Here is a 17,204-nt window from a genome sequence, read left to right on the forward strand (position 1 = left end):
AACTTATATGTGTATGGTTTCCCAGGTCTGTTCCAATGGCACTGTAGAGGGCGTGCAGGATCACAGTGCAGCATCAAAGCTGTGCACTTCTTCCACTGAACTAAGAACCACCAGAGGGTTCTTACTGCCCACCTCATTCTCAATGCCTACCCTTTCCCTTCAACTGAATTGCACATACCATTGGTACTCAGCAAGAGTCCAAGACCTAACCAAAAGTCTATGGAGACATGGTTTCTCTGTGTAGTAACTGGCTGTCCTAGAATTCTCTCCATAGAACAGGCTGGTCTCGAACTCAGAATCTGTCTGAGTGCTGTGATTAAAAGCATGCACCACCATAACTAGCTCCCAATTAAGGATCTTTATACCAAACTTTAACTCCTTTGTACAAGAGACCCACTTGGTTAAGAAGGCAGGTTATAGACTAGGGTGGTGGGTGCGAACGCTTGATGAGGAGGAAGTTCTCACTTAACCAACTGAAAAAGGGAAGCAAGAAGAACTGGTGTTACTCACTGATATGGTCGATGGCTCCGGCACAGAACTTGCCATAGAATTTCTTGGCACCCAGGCCTCGAAGATCATGTATGGTGAAGGGCCAGAGATGTAAGACATTGTTGCGGGAGAAGGCATCTCGCTTTTCAATAACAACCACCTTGGCTCCCAACAAGGACAAGTCGATGGCTGTGCGGAGCCCACAGGGGCCAGCTCCAATGATGAGACACTGAAAGAAACAGGTGCTTTCAGGGCCAAGGCCATGCCTCTCAAGTCCCACTTCTTGTAACATTCACCCCTATGTCCAAACTCCAGGACCGAGACGCCGGAAGCCTGCCTGGGACCACAGAGTCCTTGCAGTGGCTTGAAGGATGAGCTCACGCTTGCTGGGCAGGGAAGACTGAACCCCTGGCATGTCTACCTCAAGCAGCGTAGAGAACCCATAGATTGGCAAGACTTAAATGGGGCATCATCTCAACAAACAGCATGAAAATCACATCTTGTCTTTTATTAAGACAGGACCCTTAGGAAGTCTCTAAGGTTGCTGCCAAAGGAAAGATTAGTAGCCTCATCCAGGCAATCAAGTCTGGGACTACCACGTAAATGATGCCCAAGAGACAACTTTCAAGACTCAAAAGTTCATGTACAGGGAAGTTTTTTTGTCTTTCAAAGATTCATTCTTTCTATCTATCTATCTATCTATCTATCTATCTATCTATCTATCTATCTATCTATCTATCTATCTATCTATCTATCTAATGTGTGTGTAAGCCTGAGTGTATGTATGTACACCATCTGTTTAACTCCTTCAGCAGAGGCATCAGAGAGCTATGTTCTATCTTGTTTTAAAATACATGTAGAGTGCTGTGCATGTGTGATTTTGGGGAGGGGGGTGCTGAAGCTGGGGATCCAGGGCCTGTGAAGCAAGTGGGCTACCTCCGAGCACCCCTTATTTTATTTTAAGTTAAAGTGTAGTCGTTCGTGATACCAGGCCTTCAGATCTTTACACTTCTCTATAGGATGGCTCTCTGGATGTCCCACAGGGTAAATTAAAAGACATGAAAAGCCAAAATAACAGCCCTGAAGTCTCTGGAAATTTGTTTACTAACTTTCCTCAAACTTCTCCCAAAAGGATTTCCTCAGGGAAGGCAGCAGGGCACGCCTCTCTCTCCTTCACCTCCTCACTCCTACCCCAACTCAGGTGAGTGCATCTCTCAGAAGTCAGTCCAAAGCTATTTCACAGGAACTAACTTTTTCCATACTAGGAAGGCAGCACTAGAAATGCTTCAGTTCACAGGGTCCTTGTTTGTGAATTACAGCAGACCTCGTGACAGAGCCTTACCAGGTGCTGAATATGGAAAGGTAACAAGGAAAAGGAACCATTAAGACACAGATGCTCATATGAGCCTGGCCTGTGTCCCTGCTAAGCAACCTGCATTCTCCTACCAGTTATTCCCCACCTACCCTCAAACTTTGAACAGTCAATAACTGACTACGTGAATGGAGTCTGGTGGGCAGAAGGAACCCCTTTGGCCCAGCTGAGCCTGGCTCTCCTCCCAGAATCCCTACCTTTGTGTTGGTGCAGGCTTTGCCCTTTTTGTAGTCTTTGTGACTCCCCCGCTTGTCCAATTTGGCCCAGAGGGCTTTGGCCTTCCAGTAGTTGAGCTTGGACTTGAGCTTGTGGTAGAAGGACCGGTAGTCCTTGGGCTTCAGCTCCAGGTGGTCACAGAGCTCTTGGAAAGCCCTGAGGGTCCCCTTACAGGTGGTGGCCTGGACAAAGCGGTCAAAGAGGACGTGAGCTTGGTTCGTTGTCTCCTGCTTCCTCTCCTCCATGTTCCCCTACTCTTGGCACAGCTCCACGGACGGGTGGTGGAATGGTGCTGGTCCACCTGGCACTGTCTGTCACCTTAATCTAACAGAAAACAAGGAAGAAAAGGAAACGGTCAACATCTCTGTTCATTTCCCACGAGACATGCTCCTACCCATATAGCAGTGACAGTCACATCCCTGACAGGTGTGACCTCAAACCCTCCAGGCACCATCCGGGTGTCAGGGAGCTGACAGTCTAGTGGGTGACATGATCACAGAGACGATGTTACAGTGGGTAATTCACAGCCTGCTGTGGCTTTCAGCTAGGCAAGGAAGGCATGCAATACTGGGCAGGGAAGTCACTCTGGCTGTTCCATGAGGGTCTCCTACCTACATGTCAGCCAGCAGTGACTCCCAGTTTTCTGACGGAGGCCGCCACTAGGAAACTGAGCAAGCTGAGAGATTAAAACCATAAGCACTCACTTGTGGGGATGGCTGGCAAGCTCACTGTCCTGGCCCCACTAAATGGAGGTACTTAGTACGAATGACTTTGAGTTTACTGAGTGGCTGGTGAGAGGGACCAGGTTTAGGAGCCATCAGTGTAGAATATAGCAGGAATGGAAACTATCCAGGTACCTGAGAGCCCATGAGACAGAAGGGCCCAGGACGCTTCACAAGACCCTAGCTTCACCAATCTGTCCGAGGCCAGCAGGAGGACAAGCCCCCTTAAAAGACTACCATAAGAATTTGTAGAGATAGGGCTGAAGGAAAGCAAAGGGCCGTGTCAGAGATGATTAGGAAACAGGAGACCCACTGGAGTCACTTGGCACGTAAGACTCACGAAGCTTTCCACGTGGTACATGCAGGGTGGGTTTACGGCCATCGAGTTTTCCCACATTCATATTTTACAATAACAACAATGTTATCTCAGAAACGATCTCTACCAGTTTCCACATACGGATAAAGACAGACATTTGAACAGGTGGGAAACAGCAGCCTTGTGTACTTCCTTACCTGGGCCTCCCCTGATCCCTTTCGTGTCGTGTTTTATTTGAACTACTATTTATAGACATATGACAGGGAGTGCAGGGAGTCCCACCCCAGCCTGGAGTCTGCGCTGGGGGCTGCATGACCCTCAGAATTTGGTCTTCCTCGGGCAGCTTTGAGTTCCCATTTCGGGTGGTCTGAGGAGGGTCTCCAGACTTGGGGCATGACCTGTTAACTCTTGGAGCCCCCGAGTCCTCTGAGTCTAATGCTAGGACAATTCTGGCCACAGCACTCCTGTGGTGCTCCAGGTAGAACAGCCCACCACATCCTCAGTTGCCTCTGGGATACGTGAAAGTGGGTGGGGCTTTGCTGTGAAGATGCTTCACTCTGGGATGGGGTGATGGGGGGAAGCTCAGGAGAGGCATTGCACTCGGTGCTAGCAAGCAAGAAGCGGGCCCCCTAGCCAGTGGGTGGCCTCAAGCCGGCGGGAGCCACCAGGCTGCGGGTGCTGACGGGAACCGAATTCTCAAGAGACAGGCCCTAAATTCTATGACACGGACGACCTCACAACTGAGAGAAGCTGTTGCTTTGGACAAATTACTTTGCAACAGAATGCTCTCGGTGAAGCAGGAAGGAACATTTGGCTTTGCTTATATCCTACTGAAACCTCACAGGATTAAATCATAGCACCTGAGGACACGTCTCGCATTTCCTAAGCGGGGGTGGGAAGTACAGGGGCTGGTGTTTCCCCTCCGGTTTCCCAGTTGAGAGGACAAGCCCAAGAGTGCAAGATGGTGATTCTTACCACACACATTGACTTGGCTTTTTACCACAGAACTGTGACTTACTCAACAACCCTCCTGGCTCTGGATTATTAAAAGCCACATTGCTAATAAACATGGCCTGTCTTGATATCCATGATGTGGATCTTGGCCAAAAGAACAGGATTTTAAAAAAAAAAAGAATACTAATGAATTTTCTGGGGGTGTGGCTCAGTGGCGGAGCATCTCCTAACGTGGGAGAGGCTCTGGGCTCCACCCCTAACCCCACACATAAAAAATACAAAAACAAATAAAAGAAATCCTGGAATTAATTAGAACCACCCCCCTGTCTCCCCTAAATAAAGGTTTACTTTAGGTCATGGCAACAAGCAAAATATTCTGACGTCCATAAAAAGTCTGTTCTCTTCTCACAAGCCCAGACTTATCTTAGAAACGGTAGCCAGTCAAAAGACAGCTTGTAAGAGCGGAAAAATCCAGACACCTTTAGGAGAAGGCACAAGAAAGGGTGGCTAGGAACAACCAGTGGCTGTAAACAGATCTCGGGGCAGGCGGGCATTGCCCTGCGCCTTCCGATCCCGACCCCCACCCCCTACCTATGTTCACAGCCACCGTAATGCTACTGGAGTTACAGAGCAACATTCCGGGAGTTCTGAACACACCTGTGCCAAGAAGGAAAATGGTTTTCCTCTGTTCCTGATCGGCCGCCAATGACTACCTCTTGGCAGAATTCAGTATACTCAGAACCTCACTCTGAATCCAGCATAAGTCAAGATTCTACACAACATATTTGTTTGTTTGTTTTAGTTTTTGTTTTCCAAGGTCTCACTATGTATCTCTGGCTCTTTTGGAACTCATGGTGACGACCAGGCTGGATTTGAACTCACAAAGACGCGCCTTCCTCTGCTCCCGGGGGCATGTGCCCCTCATGCCACGTATCTCTAAAGCCTTTAGTTGTAGCACGGCCTTGTGCTCACGCGGACACCTTGAAGATCACCGTGGATATGACTTTCCAAACAACAGCTCTAGCCACTGAGCTGACAGCCCCTGGGCTGAGTATTGCCCACTCCCAAATCAAATTTCATCATGGCTGAACACCGTCATTGACAACCATCCTGGCCCCTCTTCGGAGAGTGTGAAATGCTAGTCTGAGTTGTGTCAGTCCAGTTCCCCAAAGGGTTGCTAAACGGCTGCTCGGGAGTGGCAGGCAAGTATTAGGTGCCCTGGCTAAGGGATCGTGACCTGCAGGACACTAATGACACCAGATAAACAGAGGTAGGCTGGTTCTCAGAACAATGCAACAGGCATCGGGGTAAGACTACCCGAGACAAAGTCCCTTGGGCTGCCTTCCCTTTCCACCTCTGTGAGCCAGGTGAGCAAAGCCGGAGGGCAGCCCGGGGCGGCCAGCACTGCTGGGCCCATCCCACTCGGCTGCACGGGGACTGTCTGGCTCCCCAGCGCATTTGTCCGGCATTGTGACTCACACCGAGAATGGCCAGGAAGAATGGCAGATGGGCCCATCCTGCCAGGCGTCACGTCCCCGTGCCCCCCCACCCCCGGTCTGTCCTGAAGGTCATCAGTCTTCCTGCCTTCTCCTCACCCAGCGTGCCACCCATCCTAGCATTCTGGGAAAAACCAACACTCATAATCACAGGAACCTAGAGACCAGGAAACCTGGCCAGAAAGTGCCAGAACTCCTGGGGATGGAAAAGCTGAGGTGTGCCAGGAGGGAGCAAGGGAAGCTAGGAGTCTGAGGAGGAAGAAAGAGCGAGGCTGGGTTTCCAGAGCATCCTGTGGCTCTGCAAACTGACACCCTGGGTGTTCTGTCTCAGCTGCCACACGCCTGGGCTGTGGAGGAGAGTGCTGGTGAGAGGGCAGCCTGGAAGAGCGCCGGGAACAGCACTTCGAGGGAGCAGCACTGCACGCCTGACGCCCAGCTCTTAGAACAGATGGTAGCGAAGGCAGGGGAGAATGACCGATGAAAATAGAAAGGGGGTGGGGATCAGAAGTATAAGAATAAAAATAAGAACCACACTCTAACCTGGTGGGGGTGGTGGGGGTGGCCACACGCCTTTAATCCTAGCACTTGGGAGGCAGAGACAGGTGGATCTCTGAGTTCAAGGTCTGTTTGGTCTACAGAGTGAGTTCTAGGTCTCTCTGAGCTACACTGAGAAACACTGTCTAGAAAAACCTAGGGGCTCGAGGGCATGGGGAAAAATCACCGTCTGAGAACAGAGGCCACCTCATGCACTTCTGCCAGCAGGTGCACAAATCTTGACCCCAAAAGGCCACTGTAGGAGGCGCTCCTTTCCCAGGCCCACTCCATGGGCACTAATGTGTCAGGACAGATCCTGGAAGCAGAGGACCAGGAGTGCCTCCCTTGGAGCAGTTAAGAGGAAACACAAAAGGAATGTATTTCAGATTACTCAGCGTCTCTGTGACTTGCCCCTGAAATAGCATCCAAATCACCAGGATGGCTGTGCTCTCGAATGGCCTCTGCAGCTGGGGGGCTGGGCTTCAGGGGACAGAGAGCCCTGGTCTAGCCGGCAGCCAGGACTGACCCGGAACCTCTGGGCTGGGGTCCCTGTCTCCTCTAACTGCACTCAGCTCTGTAGCTCACAGCTCTTAGATGAAGCTCCAGCTTCCAGGAGGCAAGCTCAAACTCAATGGTATGGAGGGTCTTCGGAGAAATATTTTATGACATGACAATCCCCACTCAAGAACTGAAAGCAAGATCTTAAAGATCTGAATACTCTTACTGTATTAGTCAAAATGGATAGGATATGGAAATCTAGTATCTATCAACAGATGACTAGATAAGGAAGTTGTATGTGCACGCACATGTATGTACATATATTAATAATAATAATTATTATTATTGTTATTATTATTGGCCTTGAAAAGGAAATTCTGGAATATACTATAACATGGATAAAGCAAATTAAACCAAACAGAAAAAGAGATATGCTGCCAGGTGTGGTGGAGCATGCCTGTAATCCCACACTTGGGTTAGGAGGTCAAGGCCAGCCTGGGCTATAAATGATACCCTTTCGCATAACCACTACCACGATCAAAGGCCAATGCTCTATGGTCCCACTTAAGTGAGCTACTTAAGGGAGTAAAAGTCAGAGTCAGAGAGTAGAATCATGGCTGCTGGGCCTACAGGGGAAGAAGCAGAGTTATGAAGATGTAGTTAGAGTGCTGATGGTTACACAACTTTGACTAGACAGACTCGCCAGAGAACCCCAGTGCTGGGGTTACGGCCAAGAACCACGACTGCACTGGCCTCCACGTCGTGAGCCCTGAGGATCTAAACTCAGCTCCTCAGGCCTACAGGGCAAGCACACTTGGTTTTTTGAGGTAGTACCTCATTTAGCTCGAGCGGATCTCAAACTCACTGGCCTTACACTCTTGATGCCCCTGCCTCCGTCTTCCACGTATGAAGATGATAAGTGTGTCGCCAGGCCTGGCTTGATTACTGTAGCTCTGTCTTAATTTCTGAAATGGGGAAGCCAAGTTTTGTACTTCTTTCAAACACTGTTTTGGATATTTAGGGCCCTTAGGAATGTGATGAAAGTGTTAGGTTTTTGTTTGTAACTATCCGAATAATGCTGACATTCTAACTCCTTCAACAAAAGAAGGGTGTAGTCTCATATCTGTTTACTGACATTCAGTTAATATTTTGTGGTTTTCATTAAATGTTGTGTTTGTTTTCTGGGTTAATTCTCAAGTATTTCATTCTCGGAAACTACTATCAAGAGAACTGCTTTTGTAATTTTCTCAGGTCACTCCCTGTAGGGTCTAGCTGGCCTGGCCCTGCTCCCTTCTCCTGGCGTGTGTGGAGGGAATCTCTGAGGGTTTCCTGGGCAGAACGGTCTACCACCTACCAAACAGAGATGGCCTCTCAGTGTGGGCGCCCTTTCTTGCCAAACTGCCCTGACAAACGTTACCTAAACAGAAGCAGGGGAGGCAGGCAGCTGAGCCCGGATCCTGACTTCAGCAGCAAAGGCTTCTGGTCTTCACTACCGAGCACAGAGCGTGCACCGCGTCCTCACTACGAGCACACAGTGTACACCGTGTCGTCACTACCAAGCTCAGTGTGTACTATGTCCTCACTACCAAGCACACAGCGGGCACCGCGTCCTCACTAGTATTCACCGTGTGTCCTGTCTTCACTAGTGAGCACGTTGCGTACTGTGTCCTTGCTAGTGGGCATATTTATTGTGAGATTTTCCAAGTATGCTGTCTTTGAAGCTGACGTGGTTTTGGCTCCTAGTGCAAGTGCTTTCACAGAGATATCAATTCCACACCTGTTTGTTTCTAATGCGTTCTATCCTTCGATCTCTCCTGACCTTTCATGTGGGTTAGCATCAAACTCACGACGAACAGAACTGAGGAGAAACGTGAAATGGGTCTTGCCCCCCCATGCTGCCCCTTCCTCTTAGTGCATCCTATTCAGACTGTGGTGGCCTTCGTTTGCCCTGCTTGTCTGCAAACAAATCATTAACTATCTCTCTTAACTAACAACGAGCTTTCTCACAACCGCAGCAGAGCCTCAGTAAGCAGAGCTTGACCTGTAATGAGAACACGCCGTTTCTGCGGAGCTGGTGCGTGTCAGACAGGAGCCAAGCAGCCTCCTTCTTGAAGGAGTGACCCACGGTAAAGCACACACCTGGGCCTTCATGGCCGAGAAGATGGCGAAGGAGTGAAAGATGTTACAGAGAACATGTTCAGGGATGTGGACTGACCTAGAGGGGTTCCACTAAAGCTGAGAGCACACAACCTCTGGGTTTTCTTCAAAGTCTCTAACTCTGCGAGAACAGGCTTAAACTGTTACAAATTATTTATTTATTTATTTGGTTGCTTCTCTGCCCACAAACTACTTTATTGGGAAAACAAAGAATACTTAAGCAACAGAGAAATGGAGTGAGCCAGAAACCAGCTGACCTCTGCCTCGGGTTCTGCTGCCCCAACACACACGAGGCAAACACCCAAAACATACAACCACCAGGAACACAGTCAACGCCGACCAAAGTAACCCTCAAAATGCAAGGAATCAAGAAGAAAATGTTTGCAAGTGTTGTGCCTTGCAGCTTTCTTGTCTGCAAAGTGGAAAGAATCCGAGTTTTGAAGAAACCAAGGAAATGAATGTAAAATGTTTAGTATACAAGGTACACAGCAAAATTCAACCAACCCCAGAACTGTATCATCTAGCAGTTCAAGGTGCTGGTTTTTGCAGAGGACCCAGGCTGAGCTCCCAGCAGTCACTCAGGAAATGACTTTTACCTCTGACTCCAATCGTAGGAGATCTGACCCCTCTTCTAGTACACTATATGCAGACACTCATATATACATGTAAAATAAAAATAAGTAAGTCTTTTTAAAAGAAAGTTAAACAATCTCAAGGGGCGGCACAGCCCCTGCAGCTGTTCAGTTCGAGCTGCAACTGCCTAGAACCTATGGCCTTAGCCATCTGAAAACCACTTGAAAATGCAGCTTTAGAAACGAAAGCTCGACCCAGTGTGTGCTAAGGATCCTGCGGGTGGTGGGTAGCCGCATCTGCTAGATGACAAATGCATGGCTACAGTACCTGCATATCTGCATATCAAACTGCATATCTGTGGGTGCAAGCTTTCAAGTACATTTAGCAAGGCTGTGTAATCCAGGATACCTCTTTATATCACAGTTTATCACGGCACCTGCTCTTTAGAAACGGAGCCTTTCGTAAGTGGAAGAAAGAGAAGGCTAGTTTCCTAGGAACGCTTTCTCCTGGCTGTGGAAAGGCTAGGCTGTTAAAATGGTACTAATCTGTCTGCACTTTTCAGCGAACACTAGCTCGCACGGCCCTATTCACTGTAGGGACAGTAGGCAGGCAGGACGGGTGAACTTCAGCCCTGCTTCTATCAAATGCACAGAGAGGAACCACACAGGCTGGGAGAGGTGGAAGGGTCTGACTGGGGAGAAAGTATCACTGAGCAGGTGGAGGCAGAGGGGGGAAACACGGGTAACAGACAAGTCCACGTGTTTCCCTCTCCACACGGCTGGCTCCTATGTACTAACCATCTTGTTCCAGGCACACAGTAGGTACTTCATTAAGTCCTGTGGAATGATGGGCTTTCAAATGGCTGTAACTACACAGAGGCTGCCAGTTGGTAAGGAGACGTCAAGGACCAGAGTTGCCATGGCCCAGCAGTTCAGAGATACAAATACCTCCTGAAGGCCATCATGGAGCTCAGCAAGATGGTGTGACTCTGAGAGGGGTTGCCTTAGAATACCTCTCTCTCTCTCTCTTGCAGCAAAGGGCTTAGAATATACTCCTGCACACAACTGGAATTAACTGGAACAAAATCTAGAGGTTCTCAGGGGTTTAGCCTGCCTGGTAAGACCACTACAGAATCTTCAAACATACCAGGGTCAAGGCTGGGAAGCAACTGAGAGATATTTAGTCTAGTAGATAACCCCATGCTTCACTATAACCATCCTAGACACACAATAGCCCCAAGTGACAGTGATTCTTCCTTATAAAGCAGTCTGCCATCACTGAGCACTCGGAAACATTAACCCCTCAAGGATGCTGTTCTTATGCAGAAAGCCCCAGAAATTTTACTCCACAATCCAGACTTTAATCACTGCAGGCCTCCAGAGCAGCGTGAGTTACTGTCATGTGACAGCTACCTGCATACTATCTTTCAACCATTTTTCTTGACGTGGTCTTCAGTTTCTGTACCTTCTCAATGTTCTTTATGGGTTTCTATCATTATGGCGATGCCTGTCTCCTCTGCCTTCCCATTCCAACGAAGGGGGACCATGTCTGTTCTTTGTCTGAAGCCATGCTCCACCTGAACACTTGAGCATCTCGCACTGCCTCCTGCATCAGTTCCTCCACACCAGCAGGACCACTCCCATCCACGAAAGCCTTCTTGTCTTCAAAACTCAGCCCTGTCCCCATCCCATATAACTCTCTACAGCACCCTCCTTCAACATGTCTGTGCCTACAACCATAGTTTTCTTCTCCCACTGTCTTCTGAACTGACATCTCTGCTACTGCACAGGAACAGTGCACTGGTCCTGTCTGACTTTCACACTATCAAACTCAAAAGCCAGGTCTCCTGCCTAGCTTTTTCTCAACTGATGGTGATCGATATCTGCTATTCATGAATCTGCAACTGAAGAGTGAATACTCGCCAGCCCCCTTTAGAGCAGCAATCTCTTACCTCTGTGGGAATGGACGACTTTCTAAAACAGAAATGTAACTTCGTCTGACCTTTATGCAAATCTCTTAATGTGGGTCGAGGAGGACAGCTGCATTCCCAATCCGCTGCCCCGTGTCACCTGCTGCAACACCGCACGTCAATCGGCAGCCTCTAGAACGCTCTGCTGTGTGCATGCCGGCTGGCAAGCAGAGTAGAGAAAGCAAGCAACCCCATCTTAGCATTACCTGACAGGCCCTCAGGAAAGTCTCCGAAGCCTACCCAGATCCTTACCCCCTCCTGCTGAGCCCCAGTCCTCCCTGCCACCTCACAGGCCTTCCTGCTGCTCCACACACAGCAGCCCATGGGTTCTGCTCCACACACAGCAGCCCATGGGTTCTGCTCCACACACAGCTGCCCATGGGTTCTGCTCCACACACAGCTGCCCATGGGTTCTGCTCCACACACAGCTGCCCATGGGTTCTGCTCCACACACAGCAGCCTATGGGTTCTGCTCCACACACAGCAGCCCATGGGTGCTGCTCCACACACAGCTGCCCATGGGTTCTGCTCCACACACAGCTGCCCATGGGTTCTGCTCCACACACAGCAGCCCATGGGTTCTGCTGCTCTTCTGAAGATGATAACCTTCCCAGATCCACTTATGTCATCAAATACATATTTGAATATACATGTTGTTATGTTTATGTACTGTATATGTAATATATATGTGTATGTGATGTATATGTAATGTATACTTATATATCACCTGTTAACCAGCCCAGTACTTCTCAAGGCTCTAGAAATAATAGAGCCATGAACAGAGAAAGGACTCTCTCCCTCTCAGGGTATGAACACCTCACACAGCAGATACCCTAGTAAACAGCCTGCCCCAACCACACGGATTACAGCTCCTTATCCTGGGCTAGGGATGTCGCTCAGTGGAAGAGCCAATGGCTAGCACACGTGACCATTACCACCAATTCCTCCGCCACAGCTGTCGCCGTCGTCGTTACCACCACCACCACCACCACCACCACCACCACCACCACGGATACCACACTTTTTGTGCCATTTTCCTGGTTTTCTCCAAAGTACACACTCTGATTTGAAATGCTACAAATGTCACTTGTTCGCTGTTCTGCAGCTCCCAACACCCCCCCCCCATGCAGGCCCTGTCATCCATCATGCCTGGAACAGCTGCTGGCCTAAGCAGTACCCAGTAACCAGCACTTGAAAAGACAAGCTTCTCCAGCCTGGTACCAAGGTGCCAGGGTCTAAGACAGGAATCCATGAGGTCATAGGGCAGGCGCGGTGTTAAATGAAAGTGGGTGGCATGTTCTCAGACCAGCGCCACCAGGTTGGGAGGACTGTGCAGGGAACTGGGAATCAATGCCTTAAGGAGAAGGAAGGATCCCGTCTAGCAGGACCCCTTACCTGGCTCTGACCTGTTCCAGCCTGAAATGTAAGGCTTTCAGGGAAGAAAGGGAGAGCAGGGCAGGAGCCAGGAGCTAAGGGGAAGTTCTGCTCCAACAGTCAAGTCACCCCAGAATGACTACCCACAGAAAGAACCTATTTCCAGAAAAGAATAGCCGTATCAGGGTTGTGAAGCGCCAGCCGGCTTCCCACGTAGATAAGGTAAGGACCTATGATATTTCTAATTCCAAGTTACGTGTTTAAAATCTGTGTCAGAAAAACCACTGCACTACACCGCCCTCAGCCAGGGGTATCTGAATTGTTTCTCCACTAAGATGGCGGGTCAGGAAGGTTATCATGCATCTCAAAATTCAGCTTCTGATCCGGTGGAAAATGAGACAGAGAACTAATACTTGGGCCATCAGCTTCCGAAGCGGACGGACACAAGACAAAACAACCTACATGTAGTGCCTCCAACTCCCGGCAGTGCTGAGTGAAGGGGCCACAGGTCCACTATCTCTGATGGCTCGTCTGGCCTCAATGCTACCCGGTCGGCCTTCCCTGAATGCGTCCCCGGCTTCTCCTGACTTGGCTTCTAGTTTTCAAGTGGTCCACTCCATCCCTGTCCCCACCCCCACTGTCCAGTGAGCTCACCTCTTACACACAAGTATTGTGGTCTTCTCTCTGGGGAAGTGAGCTCAGGGCTTCTGGCCCTTCAGACCCCACTCCTGCCTCAGAGAAGACTCTAAAATGGACAGTTCATCGCATCTAGTCTCCTGGAAATGTGGTTTCATCTCTACCATACGTTTCCCCCCAACCTCCTCTGATTAAGAACACTCTAGTAACATTCAACCATCACTACCGCCCACCCATTACACACTCTAAACCTCCTCTCACCCCAGTTTCCTTCTCAGGGTTCCCTTCACCCCGTACCCCGCTGGGCCACTGGCCTCTTCCCTCCTGACTCCTGGGCCTCCTGAGATTAGGCTACTAAAGCTGCTCCTGTCAGCACCTCCTTCCCCCCCCCCCCCCCCAAGGATCCTTTCCTGTTCATGTCATCATTGCCTCTGCCATCTGGCTTCTGTCTCTGCCACTCCACTGAGGCCCACAGTGGTTTTCTGAGAAAGGCTCAGCCATTATCTCCCTGGTGCCCTCTCTATGGCTTTTCCTGGAAACTCCCACCCCTGCTCTGGGCCCAGGAATGCCTCCTGCCTCTCCCTGCTGCTGTCCTGTTCCCATGGTCCAGAGTCTCGGAAGGCCCGAATTCCTCCATCTGCTGCTCTTCATAAAACCGCACGACCTTGAGTTTCAACCTTCTGACTATGCTCCTGAGAACCATATGCTTTCAAGTGCGGCTATGCAGACAGACACCCTACAGCAGGCACCCATACAGAGAAGTCCCAAAGCGTCTCTACTACTCCAAAAGTCCCCTCTACCCTCAGTCACACACAGCTTCCTCCTCACAGAGCCAAATGCCACCCACTGGGAGGAGACAGTGACCTGGCCTCTGCTCTCCCACTATCAACCTGACCTGCTAGAGGTCTCCAGGACCTCCACTTTACAAAGTCTCCCTACCCTCTTATTGGTGAAACACTAAGACTGCTACTGTGGTTTGCTGGAACAATACCTTAGCCCTAACCTTCTCCAATCCCGCACCACATAATGCCAATGTTCACTCTGGCTGCATTTCTGCCCACACAGACTTCAGGAAACTTCAGTTTGGATTCTTAGCAAAGTTCAAAGCTCTGTCAAGACCCAGTATCAGAGCTGGGCATGGTGGCACACGCCTTTAATCCCAGCACTTGGGAGGCAGAGGCAGGCAGATTTCTGAGTTCGAGGCCAGCCTCGTCTACAAAATGAGTTCCAGGACAGCCAGGGCTACACAGAGAAACCCTGTCTCGAAAAACCAAAACCAAAACAAAAACAAAAACACCAACCAACAAACAAAAGACCCAGTACCAGTGGTATGTCCTATGCTTCTAAGAGTACAGTTTTCTTTGGTCACATTTTCTGGGATATACCTCATATCTGGGCTGGCTGTCTTCAGCCAAATGCATCCTCTTCCTTGCTCACTAGAGACCCCTGCTAAGGGCCCTAAGACACGCCCCTCCCCTGGCCTCATCCCCCACCAGGCAGCCAGTCTCATCTCCCTCATCTCCCTTGGTGTCTCCTCTCTGATGGCAGAGGCCACACTTTCAACACCCACCAGTAACCACGCCTCTTGTTAGCCAGAAGGGGCCATGTATACCTACATTCCTAGGAGGCTCTAATATTGCTGATCTCACACACACACACACACCCACACCCTTTGCAACAACCCTGGCTTGCCGTGGCCAGGTCTATTAAATGCATAGCCCACAACCTTTCCCTTCCTGCCAGGGACCCCACTAGAGGATGAGCCCCCTAGGACAACACTGAGTACAGCCTAAACTTGTATTTCTTTTCCCTTAAAACCCAGTTGCCAAAAGACAGCCACCATGGGCTCCTTTAGTTCTAAGATTCCAACCGTTCTGGGCTCAGAGCCAGATACCTCCCAAGTTTCTACAGAAGACTTCCTTTCACTACCAATGAGATTAGACAGCACAGACCCTGAAAAGCCAACAGGTTACATTCTGGGTCTGCCATGTCCTAAAATGCCAATGCAGATGGCAAGAGACTGTTTGAGGTGAACCTCCATACACACACTTGCTCTTCTAAAATTCTAGCTTCCTGTAGCAGGATCACTGCCGGCTCTGGTTCAGAGGGCAAACACTCTTGCCCCACGAACTTGTAAAGTCTAGGAGAACACATGTGTTCTGGGGGTCGGGGTAGGGATGTCAGGAAGTGTCACTGCTGTGACCCCCTCTCAGCTGCTGTGGCCTGTGCAAGTCTTACTCCCAACAAGTCATCCTCACGACTTGCTCTCCCATGAGCTTTAGGACAGCATCATCACCTGCACTAAGGACCACAGCTAGAAAACTGATCCGGGAACAGACCAGCAGACCTGAGTGTGCCTAACCCAGCTCAGGTGTGGGTTTAACAGGCGCCTTCAGAAGTACCACTCGCTTGGGGAAAAGAAGGCGCATTCTGTTCAACAAGACACTTGACCCACATACAGGAACTACTGTCATAGGGCGTTATTGTCAAAGGTCTTGAGTAAGTGACTCCGTGTTTCCGAAGACACCTCTAGAAGCCCCAGAGGACCCAGCGGTGTGGGACAGGAGTCCAGGAGTCATCACCATGGGCTGACAGAAGGGAAAGCACAGCCTGTCAGACTCTGCCAGCCTCTCCTCATTCTAGCGTCCACCCTGACATTCTGCGAGTGACAGGAGTGTGCCGTCGAGGGAGTTACACCTCCTCAGAGTCAGTGTGGAGCAAACACCGACGACGTTGTTATTCTCACCCCTGTGAGCTACTGAGGCCTCTGGGGGGTTAGCAGGAAGAAAAGATGTCACTTCCGTGACAATCACCTGGACAGGCCGTGGAAGGAGGATGGGACACCAGGGCCATGTCAGACAGCTCAGAGCACTGTACCCATAGGGAGAGATATCCCCTCTGACCGAGAGAGGCCTACTGGTGAGAATTCAGTTTAACCAAATGTCCTGTACGCCGGCTGCTTGGTATCCAGTGATGACTCTGAATAGAGACGACAGCGATAAAGGAGTCGTGGGATCTAAATAAACTACAAACCAGGTAACTGGCCTCCAGTCCCATGGCACCAGAGCGCCTGACTTTTAGGCCACAGGAAAGATCAGGGACACGTTGCAGGAGTCACTTCTTTCATCGGGCTTGGCAGCCTTTACTGCCAAGTTACCTCATCTGATGCAATCTTCAATAGAGTTAACTACTGGTTAAAAAAAAAAAAAAAAAAGCCTTCTCAGATAAAAAGAAAGATTTCCTTAGTTTGGGCTAAGTGCTAGTACCTGTAACCCAGCACTGGGAAGGCTGAGGCAGAACTATTATGAATTCAAGAACAGCCCGGGCTATGCAGTGAGACCTTCTCTCAAAAGGAAAAAAGGGAAACAAAATTCTGTCAGCTTCAGCCTTCCGGCACCCCTCCTCCACAAAGTGAGTGTTGCACAAATCTCTCCATCACCAGAGACTTTTAGTCTGAGAGCCAAGGTACCAAACACGTGGCAGTCAGTTAAGGCCTCGACGGGCAGCGTCCTTCCTCCCAACGGCTGGACACTTTCACTGGCACGGCAGAGAGCAACAGGCTGTGAATCCCCAACCCTGTAATTTGCTAAATAGCTGATCAAAGAAACACAATGAGATTTATGGGGAAGACGCTTTGAACTCTAGCGTGAGGCACAGGCGTCTTAGCTGAGGTACCCACATAGCTGCAGGGCCCTCCGGACGGCTTGTTTCTTGAGACTGACTTCGGTCCAAGTCCTGGGTTTGACTTCATGTACAAGTGTAAGCAAAAGCAGCAAGGGCAGTGACATCAAAAACCCTGGACAGACTGACAGACCCAACACACAGCTGGACTGACTGACAGACCCAACACACAGCTGGACTGACTGACAGACCCAACACACAGCTGGACTGACTGACA

At 49.8% G+C, this 17,204-nt stretch overlaps 1 protein-coding gene across 14 annotated transcripts in view; it reads right to left on the reverse strand.

Annotated features, from left to right (window-relative positions):
• Mical3 (microtubule associated monooxygenase, calponin and LIM domain containing 3) overlaps positions 1-17,204 on the reverse strand; it is a 176,660-nt gene that overhangs the window by 108,287 nt on the left and 51,169 nt on the right. For all 14 annotated transcript variants that reach the window (XM_021188783.2, XM_029534850.1, XM_029534843.1 and 11 more), the window contains exons 2-3: positions 2,059-2,401; positions 511-718 (exon numbers count right to left, since the gene is read on the reverse strand). In XM_021188783.2, the coding sequence (XP_021044442.1) occupies positions 511-718; positions 2,059-2,322 (472 nt within the window). In that variant the 5' untranslated portion in view covers positions 2,323-2,401. The remainder of the gene's footprint in view (positions 1-510; positions 719-2,058; positions 2,402-17,204) is intronic.

This window comes from Mus pahari, chromosome 2, assembly GCF_900095145.1.
Source record: "Mus pahari chromosome 2, PAHARI_EIJ_v1.1, whole genome shotgun sequence".
Lineage (NCBI taxonomy): Eukaryota > Metazoa > Chordata > Mammalia > Rodentia > Muridae > Mus > Mus pahari.